At 42.4% G+C, this 13,047-nt stretch overlaps 1 protein-coding gene across 3 annotated transcripts in view; it reads right to left on the bottom strand.

Annotated features, from left to right (window-relative positions):
* The window catches only part of APBA1 (amyloid beta precursor protein binding family A member 1), a 157,151-nt gene that overhangs the window by 17,131 nt on the left and 126,973 nt on the right, over nt 1–13,047 (bottom strand). For 2 of the 3 annotated variants that reach the window (XM_050944156.1, XM_050944157.1), the window contains exons 5-7: nt 12,425–12,570; nt 1,713–1,745; nt 521–607 (exon numbers count right to left, since the gene is read on the bottom strand). In XM_050944156.1, the coding sequence (XP_050800113.1) occupies nt 521–607; nt 1,713–1,745; nt 12,425–12,570 (266 nt within the window). The remainder of the gene's footprint in view (nt 1–520; nt 608–1,712; nt 1,746–12,424; nt 12,571–13,047) is intronic. The other variant, XM_050944158.1, reaches the window with a different exon arrangement.

Consider the following 13,047-nt stretch of genomic DNA (forward strand, 5'->3'; position numbering starts at 1 on the left):
GGAAGAGAAATTCTGAGATCAGTGCTCACTTTGAGCAAATGCTTAGTATGGTTTTGATATCATGCAAATAGATACTAACAATGTAAGAACGACTGGCAGTAAATATACAAACACAGGCTAACTTTATGTATTCTGTATGAAAAGATGTGAAAGATGTGAAAGAAAAGGGAGTGTCAGTTCCACCAAATGAACTGAAATTCCCATTTTTTAAAAAAATTAATGGCTGTTATATTTACTGGGTAACAGAACTCCAACTACAAAGACTCAGTTCAGAGGGTTTCAACATGCACTACATGCACTACATCAAGAATTAAGAATTTGGAATTAGCTACCTCAGCCAAACTCTCTAAGTATTATAGTGACAAATATCTATGAGACACTGGTAACAGACATATTAATGGCACTAGACTGTCTGCAATGCTGTACTGTGATACCTTTCAATAACAGTTCAATAGAGAGTGAACCACTATTACAACACTGACAAGATCCAACCCTGGCAAGGGCACATCTTTGCCTATACCTGTGTGTCTGCATTCAACACTTTTATTCTCTGCGTAGAGATAAAGAGGTCCACCTCAGTCATGGGCTGAGATTCACCTTCTGGGGCCTGCAAATAAAATGGTTTAGAGTCAGCAAATGCATCAGAGAACAGCCTTAATAATGATGTTAGATCAAAAACCACGGTGCACAAAGACACAGTCACCAGAACAGCAATGCAAAACAGAGTATTAAATTGCAGAAGCTAAAGATAAACACAAAGATATGGAAACTATATATAGGAATGAAAGTGTGTTAGATTCAGTATTATTTGTAAAACTGTTAATTCCATACAAACTCCCTACCCTCTTTTCTGACCAAATGAAGTTATAACCCACTGCAGCATGAACTGTATAATAATTCCATGGAAATCAAAATGATTTTCATTTAAACATGAATACCACATTAAAAAAGGCTTTTCGAATGAGCAATGTACAGGACAAAGGGCAGTTCTTGCTTGCAGGATTTCTATATGATGCTAATTATTACAGTGACTGCTCAGGCTAGTGAGAAAAAATGTATACAACAGGTGCAGATTAAGCAATTATAATGCAGTTCTGGTAAGAGGGTCTTTATGGTCAGACAACAGAATATTAAAGCACTAACCCACTCCAGAAGATTACATTTGTAAACATATAGAGCAAATGCTTGTACTTTAAAATGCATCAGATTTGTTCCACGACACCTAAGAACTCCATGAACAAAATTGACTCATATTTTAGTAATCTCAGTGTATAAAGTGAGTGTACATATGAAAACTTTTTTTTTTTTGCATCCAGCAATTTGACATATCTGTAAGTTAACCAAAAATAGTCTTTAGAAAGGGATAAGAGTAATTTCTTTTTAATATGCCATTTTACAGAATTAAAACCTTTACCATGTCATTCCTGTTTATTTCATAGGTATTTCTGGGTTCTGTCTGTTTCCATTTGATAAATCCAATATTTACCCTACTTCTAACATGAAATGGCTAATGATAAGCAACAAAAAATGGCCAACCAGGCAACTGATTTTTGGGAAATGTCAACTTGTGTGGTGACTTTGAAATAAACCTGAACAAAAACTTGCTGGATGCAGAAAATAAAAACACAAAATCAAAAGTAAGAAAGGCAAAAAATAGAATAAAAATAAAAATAAACAAGCATAACATCAAGCTGATGGAGGTTGTACTGCACCTTCTTCCTGCTTTTGGCCAATTTCTGGGCCATCTGCTTAGCATGGAATAAACAGAGATAGGAGAACGGTTAGAGAAGAATTTGCAGAGACTCAAGTCAAGCAGGGATCTACACACTAATGTCCAAAATGTGTCTACTAACTGGTCTAGGTTAGTCTCTGCTTGGATGTCTCTCTTTTATTCTGGTTAAAAAAAAGTTTCACACTTAACACAATAAGTTTAAAAAAGTAAACCTGCTCCAGAAGAGAGAGAGAAAGAATAAGGATTAGTTTTATTTAATTTAAAAAATTACAGCTAAGCTAAAAACATAGGGCCAGAGTCTGCTCTTATTTACATTTGTACAAATCACTAGTCGCTCCTTTTAAGTCATTGGAGTTACACAAGTGCAGAACTGGTGTAAGTGAGAGAAGAATCAGAGCCTTAATATTCAAACTCTCTCAGATCTTAAGGTCTTAGATTCAGGTTACTTAATTTTGCATGTACGTACAGACTTATAAAGGGAAAAAATGTCAAATATGTTAAATGGTCCTAAAAAAACCAAAACGACAAAAACATTTAATTGAACAACCCATCCGCCCCAATGCACACCCCCCCACATGCTTACTAACGTTAGACTCAGGTATCTGCGGACCACAATTCCTCATGCCAATTGCAGAAGGACATTTTCCATGCCACTTATATATACACCCAAACATCTTTCCTGGGTAGGGCTGCATACTCTCCTGATATACCTGCAAATGGTCTGCTGTTGTGGAGCTTTTTACGACATTAACATGTAAGTATTCAATATCAAAAGAGATTCTATAGGCTACTAATGAGACACAGTGATAATCATAATTCTTGTCACTTCATTATCAAGCATTTATAAATCTTCTGCAAATAACTCCAAATGTACTAAAAAAAAATCCACGGACTCTGGCGACTTATCTTGTGGACTTGCTTATTGGACAAGTATGATGTTCACCTTGCTAGCAGACTTCCATTTTAGTTCCAGTAGTAACATGTAATTAACTTAATGTGTTTGCTGTGTGGTCTATTATGGCAGGCTTTATCTATAAATACATAACTAACAACTATTAGGACCACAGAACAGGAACCCTGAATCACAGATGCACTGAACATTTGTCTTTGGTGCTCACAAATTAACTCTGCAGGTTGTGCTTTAAACCAGTCTGAAAGTAGCAGTTGATACTGAAATGTTGCTCTTTATTTACAAACAAAATCAAACATCTTAGCATCACCTGCAGTAACCCTTTACAGATTAAACACATATTCAAGTCTGGTAAATGAAAACTACTGGCAGTGGCAATGTGAACAGGCTCATGATGAAATCTTTACTTTAAAGTATTGTCACTGGCATTCAGAGAAAATAAAACTACTCTGAAATAGTAACAGCCACATAAATAAAAAAACTTAAAATAATGCCTCAAGTTGGAATATTTTTTTTAACTGTGTTCAAAAACGTAGCTTCTCTGCAGTCAAATGTTTTCAGTACTGCAGGGTACTAGGTCTCACAAAAGAAGGAGTATGCCAGTCACAAAGGGAAATGAAAAAAAGTCTGCTTGAGTCAGAACTAAGTAATGCAGATACGGTACATGAAAGGTGAGCCAGAGCAACCTCTTATGCACTTTGTGATTCTGTTCCTGACTTAATGAGAGCAGCAGCAGGACTGCTGTCTTATTTTACCTTCTTGGAATACTATTTTCAAACATTTAACAAAACACTAATGTAATGGCTTGGAACACACATTCATGTTTAAGAAATGATTAATACCCCAGAGAAGGTGAACATGAAAGGGGCTGGAATCTGTAGCTGTTAAACAAAGGAAAAAAGTCCTTGAAAACATAACACCAATATGCCTTTTATGCAAGAAACAGTATTGGACAAGTTCAGTCATACTATACAAGTAATTCTAGATACATTAGTCAAGCTGTTCTTTTCACACCATTATGAGTACGACAAAAATATAAGACAATCTTAGTCTAAACTTAATATTATTTAATAAATACACTGAAGAAAGACAAGTTCTAGGTATTTCATTTGATTGAGATGTATTTGGTCTATCTATGATTTGTTTACAAATTTCCAAAAAAAATTTCATTACAATTATTTTTTAAAAGAAAGATACATTTTGCAGCTATATTGACTACCAATATCTGTACACATTTTAACAAACATTATATCTATATCAGATTGTAAATTCTTTGTGCCAGAGACTGCATCTTCCTATGTCTTCTAAGCACACTAATGGCACTTAAATAATAATGGGTAGGCTTTTAAACTATCCTCAGATACGGATTGTGTCAATTCCTTTCCGTAATGGGGTCAACTGGTATTTAAAAAAGTGCAGGCCTCCTACACAGATCAAATCTGCTGGTGAAATCTAACAATTAATCACTGTTTTTTCTTCAGGCTGTGAGATTCAGCCTCTTATTCCAGATGTTAACAACAATTAAAATCTGCTTAGGTTGGGAGGATGGCTAGCTCTGGAGATTAGTAAAGGGACTAACAGAGCCTTTCAACTCTTAGGTCACTCAGTTAATTCTATCTCATTCTGGTAATGAATGAAAGTCTTGGCTAACAAAATGCCAAATCTTGAAACCCCAACTGCCGTAGTTTTAGTTCTGTGAATAGCTCTCATTGACTACTAGTAAGTTTTTGCATAACTGGACCTTTAGATTCAGAAGTCAACAAAAATATTACTGGATGGTCCCACCTAGTTCAGTGGACAGCTGTCCGCATCACAAAAAACACCACCTTGCTGAAACTACCTTTGTTGCAGTTTCAGCAAAGAATTAATAATAATTCTTAGCATTTATATAATGCATCTTAGTCTCGAAGTTATGTGCAAACTAATGAACAGAGTGAAATTCATACTTGAGCAGAGGGCCCACACAAAGTCTGAGTATCACTTAAGTTCCATTCAAGTTCTATATTGAGGGCTTAAGTTGTGCATAGCCTGGTACATGAAGATGAATTTTCCCCACGGGGACTGAACTGATCGATCATCTCTAGAAGTGGTCCTCCCAGATCAGGGATGATAAGATAAGGGGAGGCTTTCACTGCACCAGCTCACATTCCATCTACCTACTCAAGCATTTATGCTGTGCTCACGACTTGTATCAGAGTCCCTCATGTTGCCTTTGTACTATGAATAAACAGACTTCATTCCCCAGAGTTGTTGCCCCAGTACCTTTCATTAATACTAAATATACTTCTAAAATAATTTTTGTTTTAAAAATCTCCCCTAGTCAACTAGATGTTTAAATGGATGATTTCAATGTAATTCCTTTTCTTTATATCTAGAGAGAGCTTTTCTGTATTATTAAAGATACTCTATGGATCCATATTTCATTCTGTGCCATCATAAGATGATGGACTATTGATGGACAAGAGTAAATGGAAAAGTGTCTTTATGTGTAAATAGCAACAATCTCACCAGGTCACCAATGGTAGGATGAATATCTTTAAAGCAATTCAATTGTATAACCTGGGTGAACTTAGAAGGGAAAAATACCTGAGAAGAAATTATGTCTATATATAACAAGAAAGATACATGAGCAAAGCAAAAGCGTGTCTGAGATCTGCAAAATCTATCTAAGGACAAGTTGAGAAATGTGTGGTCAAAAGCCATCTCTCTCCACTACAGGAAAACTTTATCAAGGATCATTAAACAAAAAAGAACATTTTCAGACCCGGGATCCTGAAGCGAGGCACTGACTTCAATGCGAGCTCTATGCGCTCAGCATCTTTGAAAAATCAGGTCATTTATCTATGTTCCTAACTTCAGGCACTTGAGTTTTTAATTATCAATTCACAACTTTTGTTACACCTTTTAACAGGAAAAGACATCAGGAGGTTCTGGATGTAGGGTAACTACAGGATGTTCACAATGCATTTGCCTTTCTACTTTAATCAAATCTTTAAAAAGCTGTTTTGTCTGTCTGGTATCGGTGTGTGCACATAACACTTTACTGCACTAAACCCGTCAGAGCAATAAAAGGAATGAGGAGCAGGACACATACTAACAATAGTTTCTAAATGACACTTCAAAACTTTGGGCCAAATCCTTCCATGACCACAAAAGAAATGGGCAGCAGAGATTCAGGTGGGTCATCTATCACAGAGAAGCTACAAACAAGCCAGGATTTCATAGCAAGAGCCAGGGAAGATAAAATATTTCTAAGGAATCTCAGACCCAAACCACTTAGGGCTTTATATAGATTAACACCATCGCTTTAAATTTCACCTAGAAATAAAAAGGGAGCCAGAGTAGCGATGGGGCACTAGTGTAATATGTTCCCTGCAGGTCAGTCCTCTTTACAAGTAGACAATGGCTTCTGAAATTCACCTCATAGCTTGTGAAAGTTCCCATGGTCCCATGTTAAAGTCTTAAGTGAGTCTTAAATGGAATGAGAGCCTTTATGTGGGCCCTGACACTGGAGTAAATGTCACCAAAGTGAGTAACTGTGTGCCTATTTACCTGTTGGGCGTACAAATACCAGGCCTGGTGTTCACTATGAGTAAATCAAATAGGTACCTCAGTACCAAGTGGGTTGGTTGTATGGAGTATTGGGCAGAATTTGGCCATAGTTAATACTGTATTTTAATTATGAATAAGAACACTAGGAAACAAATATTATATCTACGGGACTATTTCTTTAAAAATGACAACCACTAATAAATGTAATATTTTAAAATTTCATAAATTAGATAGAATACAGAACTTAAGAACTAGGGAATAAAAAACCATCCTGCGGAGAAAGAACTATACTAATTTTGAAATTGTACAATGAGATGTTGTTATAGAACAGACATTGTTAAGCATAATTGCATGATGAGATATGCTATGGGACGAAGGCCAAAAAGAAGATATGCCACCGGCTGAACAGACACACATAAGCATGGACTCCTGAACAGAAGCTCCATCCAAACTTCTTGTTTGGAACTCTGGAGGGTTTTGAATTTGAAGGGTGGTCATCTGGCTCCTGGGAAAAGGGGAGCAGGATCAGAGAGGAGTTTGGGGAGCTAGATTGTGGGTTTTGAAGAGATCCGCAAGGTCCTCAAAATACAGTTAAGAAAAACAACCAAGACTGTCCAGCACTTGTGGGCAAGTGTCCTGAGAGGAAGGTTAGAGGAGAAAAAGGACTGTACCAGCAACCCAGAAACATCACAGTTGAACAAGGAGTGTGCCCAGAAAGGGGCAGGTCATGACACATCCATTTGTAAATTGCAGTAAAAATATAATGTTTCCCAGGGTAGGAAGGCATAAGAATGATGCTCTGAATGAAGTACAGTATTCTGAAAAATCAGACCCTAAGGCACCTCAAATTGGGCACCCACAATTAGCGAATACTTATGACCTTAATCACTCTGTGCTTCACGTCCCCATCTGTAAAATGGCGATAATACCTCCCCTTCATCTCACAGGGGTGTTTTGAAGACAGATTAAATAATGTTTGTGAAGTACTAAGATACTGTATGGATAAGTGCCATAGAAAAATTCATGAGGAAATTAATTCTGTTTTCAGAGAAAGATTTGAATAGTGTATAATAAATAAGGCCTATGGCCATAAACTGAACAAGGAAAAAACAAAATATTGAATAGCTGCTCATTAAGTGCGTACCATTCAAACTGAGCACTGAATGATGCAGGGGTCCTGTGGAAAAAATAATACGTGGTCATATAAATAAAGCCTGAATCATAATGCATACACAAAAGGGGGGCAAATAAAGCTTACACAGACAATCTTATTATTGGTAATTCCTAACTTTGGAGTTCTTACTTTTGTAACCTTAATAACATTCTTTTAACATAGTTTGTGTGTGTAATAGTTTGTGTGTGTCCTAGGTTTATAAAAAAGCAAAACTGAAAGGAAAAAGAAAGAAAGGAAGAAAGAAAGAGAAATTCCATCATGAGTCACCTGCAAAGTTGAACCTTTTGATCCACACAGACCTCTGTCACTTTTGCTCATGGAATAACAGATAATAGCAGCAAGTTGTCATCTTCTATGTAGACTAGCGCTAGAGGGGAATTAGACACACACTTTTTCAGCGGGTTTCACAGAGGTTTGTTCACAGCAGAGGAACAGCAAGACTCAGGAAACGACAGTTACCTTTCTCTCATAACTGGTGTTCTTCGAGAGGTTTCTCTCATATCCATTCCATTCTAGGTGTGTAAGCTTGCCACATGCACCCAGTGCCGGAAGTTTTTCCCTCAGTGGTATCCGTAGGGGACCGGCTCTGGTGCCCTCTGGAGTGACACGCCTATGCCATGTTATAAAAGGCGCCGCCAGCTCCCCCCCACCTTCAGTTCCTTCTTGCCGGGGACTTGGACAGTGGGGAAAGAGGGTGGGTTATGGAATGGACTTGAGCAACACATCTTGAAGAACATGAGTTACGAGAAAAAGGTAACTGTCTTTTCTTCTTCGAGTGCTTGCTTACATCCATTCCATTATAGGTGACTCCCCAGCAGTAATACCAGAGGCAGGTAGGAGTTCACAGACATGTAGACTGCAACACAACCACAGCTAGAGGGGCTGCATTTTGAGCCTTGTGTGGCAGACCACATAGGTGCATGCTGCCATGTAGACTAGAAGCCTGAGACAGACTCTGGCTGTGCTGATTGGGTGCACAAATAACTCAGCAATTAGCTCTGACATGGAGTCTAACCTATCCTGCAGCAGAAACGCCCTGGCATCAGAAGAGTCCAGCACTGCGTCAATGAACTTGATACTCTGTACCGGGACTAACATTGACGTTTGCTCATTTATCAACAGGCCCAGAGCTCGGCATGAGTCCTGCAGCACTTTGATGCTGTGCTGGACTTGGGACCTGGAGCAGCCCTTGATGAGCCAGTCGTTGACGTACGAGTAGATCTGCATAGCCCGATGTCTGAGGTAAGCGGCCACCACCGACATGCACTTGGTGAACACCCTTGGCATACACCCTTGGTGCCATTTCAAGGCCAAAAGGGAGCACCGTAAACTGGTAGTGAGTGGTCTCCATCATGAAATGCAGAAAATGTCTGTGCCCTTGGAATATTGATATATGAAAATAGGTGTCCTTCAAATCGTGGGTAGCATACCAGTCTCCCAGATCCAGGGAAGGAATGATGGAGGCCTGGGAAACCATGGAAACTTCAACTTACTGACATATCTGTTGAGGTCCTGCAGGTCCAGAATGGGGCAGAGACTGCCTTTGGCCTTCAGAATGACAAAATACTTGGAATAGAACCCCTTTCCCCCTTCGATGCACAGGGACTTTCTCCACAGCCCTGACTTGTAGAAGGGCCTGTATCGCCTATCTGAGCAGCTGCTTGTGAGAAGGGTCCCTGAAAAGGGCCAGGGAAGGGGGGTGGGAGGGAGGGGCAGAAATAAACTGCAGGGTGTACCCCACTGCCACCATGCTGAGGGCTCACCGGTACGTAGTTACTGCGGTGCAAGTGGGAAGGAAATAAGAAATGCAATTGGCAAAACAAAGAGGGGGAGGAGCCAGTCTGAAGATTGGGATGTCGCCCTGGGGCGTACCCTCAAAATTCCCACTTGCTCCCTCGAGGGAAGCAGGTCTATGAGGTTGCTACAGCTTGAACCTCTCTCTAACAGGGGCTGGTGTGTATAGGCCAAAGGACCAAAGCGTAGCCCTGGAGTCCTTCAGCCCATGTAATTTTGTGTCTGTTTGCTCTGAAAACAGGGCCAGGCTGTCAAAGGGGAGGTCCTGTAGTGAGAGTTGGGCTTCCGCAGCCAGCCCAGAAGACATCAGCCACGATGCCCACCTCATTGCCACCGTGGCCATGGACCTCGTGGCTGAGTCCGCTGCATCTGAAATGGCCTGGAGGGAGGTCCTTGCCACATTTTTTCCACCTCAAGGATAGCCAGGAACTCCGTCTGGGACTCCTCGGGCAGCATGTCCGGAAGCTTGGCGATAGACCGCCGAACACTAAAATCATATCTGCCAAGGAGGGCCCGATCGTTAGCCACTCTGAGCTGGAGTCTGGCAGATGAATAAACCTTCCTCTCAAATTAGGCAAGCCTCTTTCCATCCTTATTCTTGGGAGAAGTGCTAGGTTGACCCTGTCTCTCTCTCTCTCTCTCGTTGGCTGCAGATACCACAAGGGAGTTTGGGGCAGGGCAAGTGTACAAATATTCAGATCCTGTAGCAGGGATATAGTACTTCCTCTCCGCCCACTTAGAAATGGGCGGGAGAGAGGAAAGGGTTTGCCAGAGGGCTTTCACCAGCTTTGCCACCCCCTCATGTATAGAAAGCACCACCCTGGATGGGGCTACCGCAGCCAGAATGTTGAACAGGCCACCAGAGGGTGCTGCTAACCTCCTCTGCCTGTAAGCCCAGGCTTGCTGCCACCCTCTTAAGCAGCTCTTGGTGTGCCTTAGCATCATCCTGAGACATCAACTGGGAAGTCAGACAAAGACGATGCGGCACCGGTCGTGGGAAGGGTGGGTGCAACTTTCACCTCTGGGTTAGCTTCACCCCAGTAGTAAGCTCTTGGGCACCGCGCTCTGACCCCGCAATCCAATGCTGGGGGAGGGCAGCAGATGGCTGCCAATCTCCTGTCTGACACGCCTGACCCCGAGTCCTGGATGAGAGTCCTACATGCCTGCGGAAACCCCTGTGGGCTCCAGAACTGCCATGGGGGAAGCCATTGACCTTGGGGCCAAGCACTGGCTGGCAATATCAGAGGAGTTCCTCCATGCTTGACTGAGAGTGACTGGTTCGAATGGCCCAGTGCCTCTTCCTCTTTGTCTGAAGAGGGTGAGTGATGCCTCGGAGACCACCGCAGTGCCGATGAGGCTTCAGAGTCTTACTCCTGCTGGCTTCTGTGCCGCTCATTGCAGGAGGAGCGGTACTGGATCTCCGAATCCCACCAATGGCTGCTCAGAGGCCAGCGATGGAGCTCGGAGGATCGGCAACGGGTATCCGGTGACTGACATCTAGAGCTCCTGACTTGGTACAGAGATTCCAGCGATCAGGAACGTGATGGCGACGAGCGACGCCTAGATGAAGCCAGTTGGTACTGTGGATCCCACGATGTCCCCCTTGATGCCGGGGATCTTCCGCATCGTGGTTCCACTGGGGACCTGTGCCCTGGAGAGCGATGTCTCCTATTCGGAGACTGGCGTTGCTCCGGGGACTGGTGCGCCTTGGTCCCCTGCCAGCAATGCAATCCCGCAGGGGACCAGTACCGGGAATCCTGCAGGCTATGCTGGGATCTATGGTTGGTGGGTCTCGCTGGGTATGTCAGTGCTAGTCTGGGCACCAGAGAGTCGCTGTCCCTCTGGGGTCTGTGCTCCTCCGCAGCCTTTGCCTTTGCCCCGCGTGGAGCTAGGGATTGCCCTTTGTCCTGGCACTTCTTAAGCCCCTTCGCCGGTACTGATGACTGGGAGTGCTATCGGGAAGTCTGTGCTGAAGGTGCACTTTGCACCGATGATGACGCACTCTGTGACTTCGGCGGCTCACAGACCGGTGCGATGGACGACTCCAAGAGGAGCACTCTCAACCTTATGTACCGCTCCTTTTTGGTTCTTGGCTTGAAGCTCTTGCAGATTCAACACTTGTTGCTGATGTGGGCTGATGTCACCCAGACACTTCAAGCAGCTTTGATGCAGGTCTCTAATCAGCATGGGCTTCCGACAGCACTCACACAGCTTAAAGCCTGGGAACGGGGCATACCCCGGCCCTGGGCAAAAGTCCCAATGGGACTATCTAAGTTAACTACTACTAACACTTATACACAAAAGAACCACTTTTTACAGTAAATAGCAACTATTTACACACTATGCAGAAGAAAACCACTGGGTAATGCAACACTTGTCAAGGCAAGAAGCAGTTCCAGCACCGTCACTGGTGGTAAGAAGGAACTGAGGGGGGCGCTCCTTATACTGCGGCATGTGCACGCCATTCCAGAGGCGCCAGAGCTGGTCCCCTACGTATACCACTGAGGGAAAAACTTCCGGCACCAGTGCACGTAGCAAGTGCGCGCACACCTAGAATGGAATGGACATAAGCAAGCACTGGAAGAAGAATCTTGGGTTCCATTCCAGGTTCCAGAGGGAAATTCACTCTAGGGCATAGACTCTTCAGCTCATTCCCTGTAGTTTGATCCCTTCTGTCCCATCCCCATCAATCTGCCCTTGTGCTAATTTATGGCATCTTCCGTTTAAAATTAGAGAATAAGCCTGGTGATCTGGCCAATATTTATTCTTACACCATAGGTCCAAGGTTTAATATCCGAGGTTACATGAACTATTTCTTACAGCATTCTGACTGCTGGGATTGCCTACCTGTGAAGTAGTCAGAAAATGGGTGTGACTGTTAACGTAGTATAACTTTCACTGAATGCCAAATTAGAGCGTGGGCAAAAGAAGTATACATCATATAAATTTCCCTCTAAACCTATTTCCTCACGTCTTACATCTATGATATAACTTACACCACCATTTAGATCACCATAAGCTTTGATGACTAGAATCTGAAAGGCATATTAAACCAAATTATCCAGTGCATCCTCCTTCCCATTCAAGTCCCAAAATCAGACTAAACAGATGAGATGAATCTGTTTCAGAAGAAAGGATAAACTGGCACCTAACCTTTGAAACAATACATAACAATAAGGGAGGAATACCTGGGTAAGCATGCAACACCCCCATCTGCAGTTTGAAAACACCAATCACATGAACAGCAAGATACATTCCTCACCTTGATTCTGCTGACAGCTTCCTGAGCCTGCATCATTCGCACATTCTTGGAGGGAGTTTTGTCAGAAAGGAGTTGAGTGGAGCCAAGGTAATTGGCAGCAAAAATAATTCCATCAATTAAGTCTTCAGGATCACAGGGTCCAGGAACTATAACACAGAAAACAAATTGCTGTGCAAAATTATGTTATACTATGGAGAGAAACAGCTCTTGCACTACTTCGCCTGCATCTGATGGCTATAAATGCTGCTCTAAGCTATTTAGAGTTAGCATGATGGCAAGACAACCTACATTTTCAATCAAGGCAAACAAAAACCCCGAGCAAGGTGCTTTCAACATCTCTACAATAGAAATTGCAATTGCTAATCCAACCTGCCTCCCACAATAATTTGCTCCATGAGACAAGATTAACTAGAGTAAAACAAAAAAACGGTTACCCACCTTTTAGTAACTGTTGTTCTTCGAGATGTGTTGTTCATGTCCATTCAAAGTAGGTGTGCGCGCCGCGTGAATGCCAGCCGGAAGATTTTCCCCTAGCAGCATCCGTAGGATTGGCCCTGGCACCCCCTGGAGTGGCGCCACTAGGGTGCCTTATAAATGGGCCCACTGCCCCTCCACCCCCTCAG

Source organism: Gopherus flavomarginatus, chromosome 3, assembly GCF_025201925.1.
Source record: "Gopherus flavomarginatus isolate rGopFla2 chromosome 3, rGopFla2.mat.asm, whole genome shotgun sequence".
Classification (NCBI taxonomy): domain Eukaryota; kingdom Metazoa; phylum Chordata; order Testudines; family Testudinidae; genus Gopherus; species Gopherus flavomarginatus.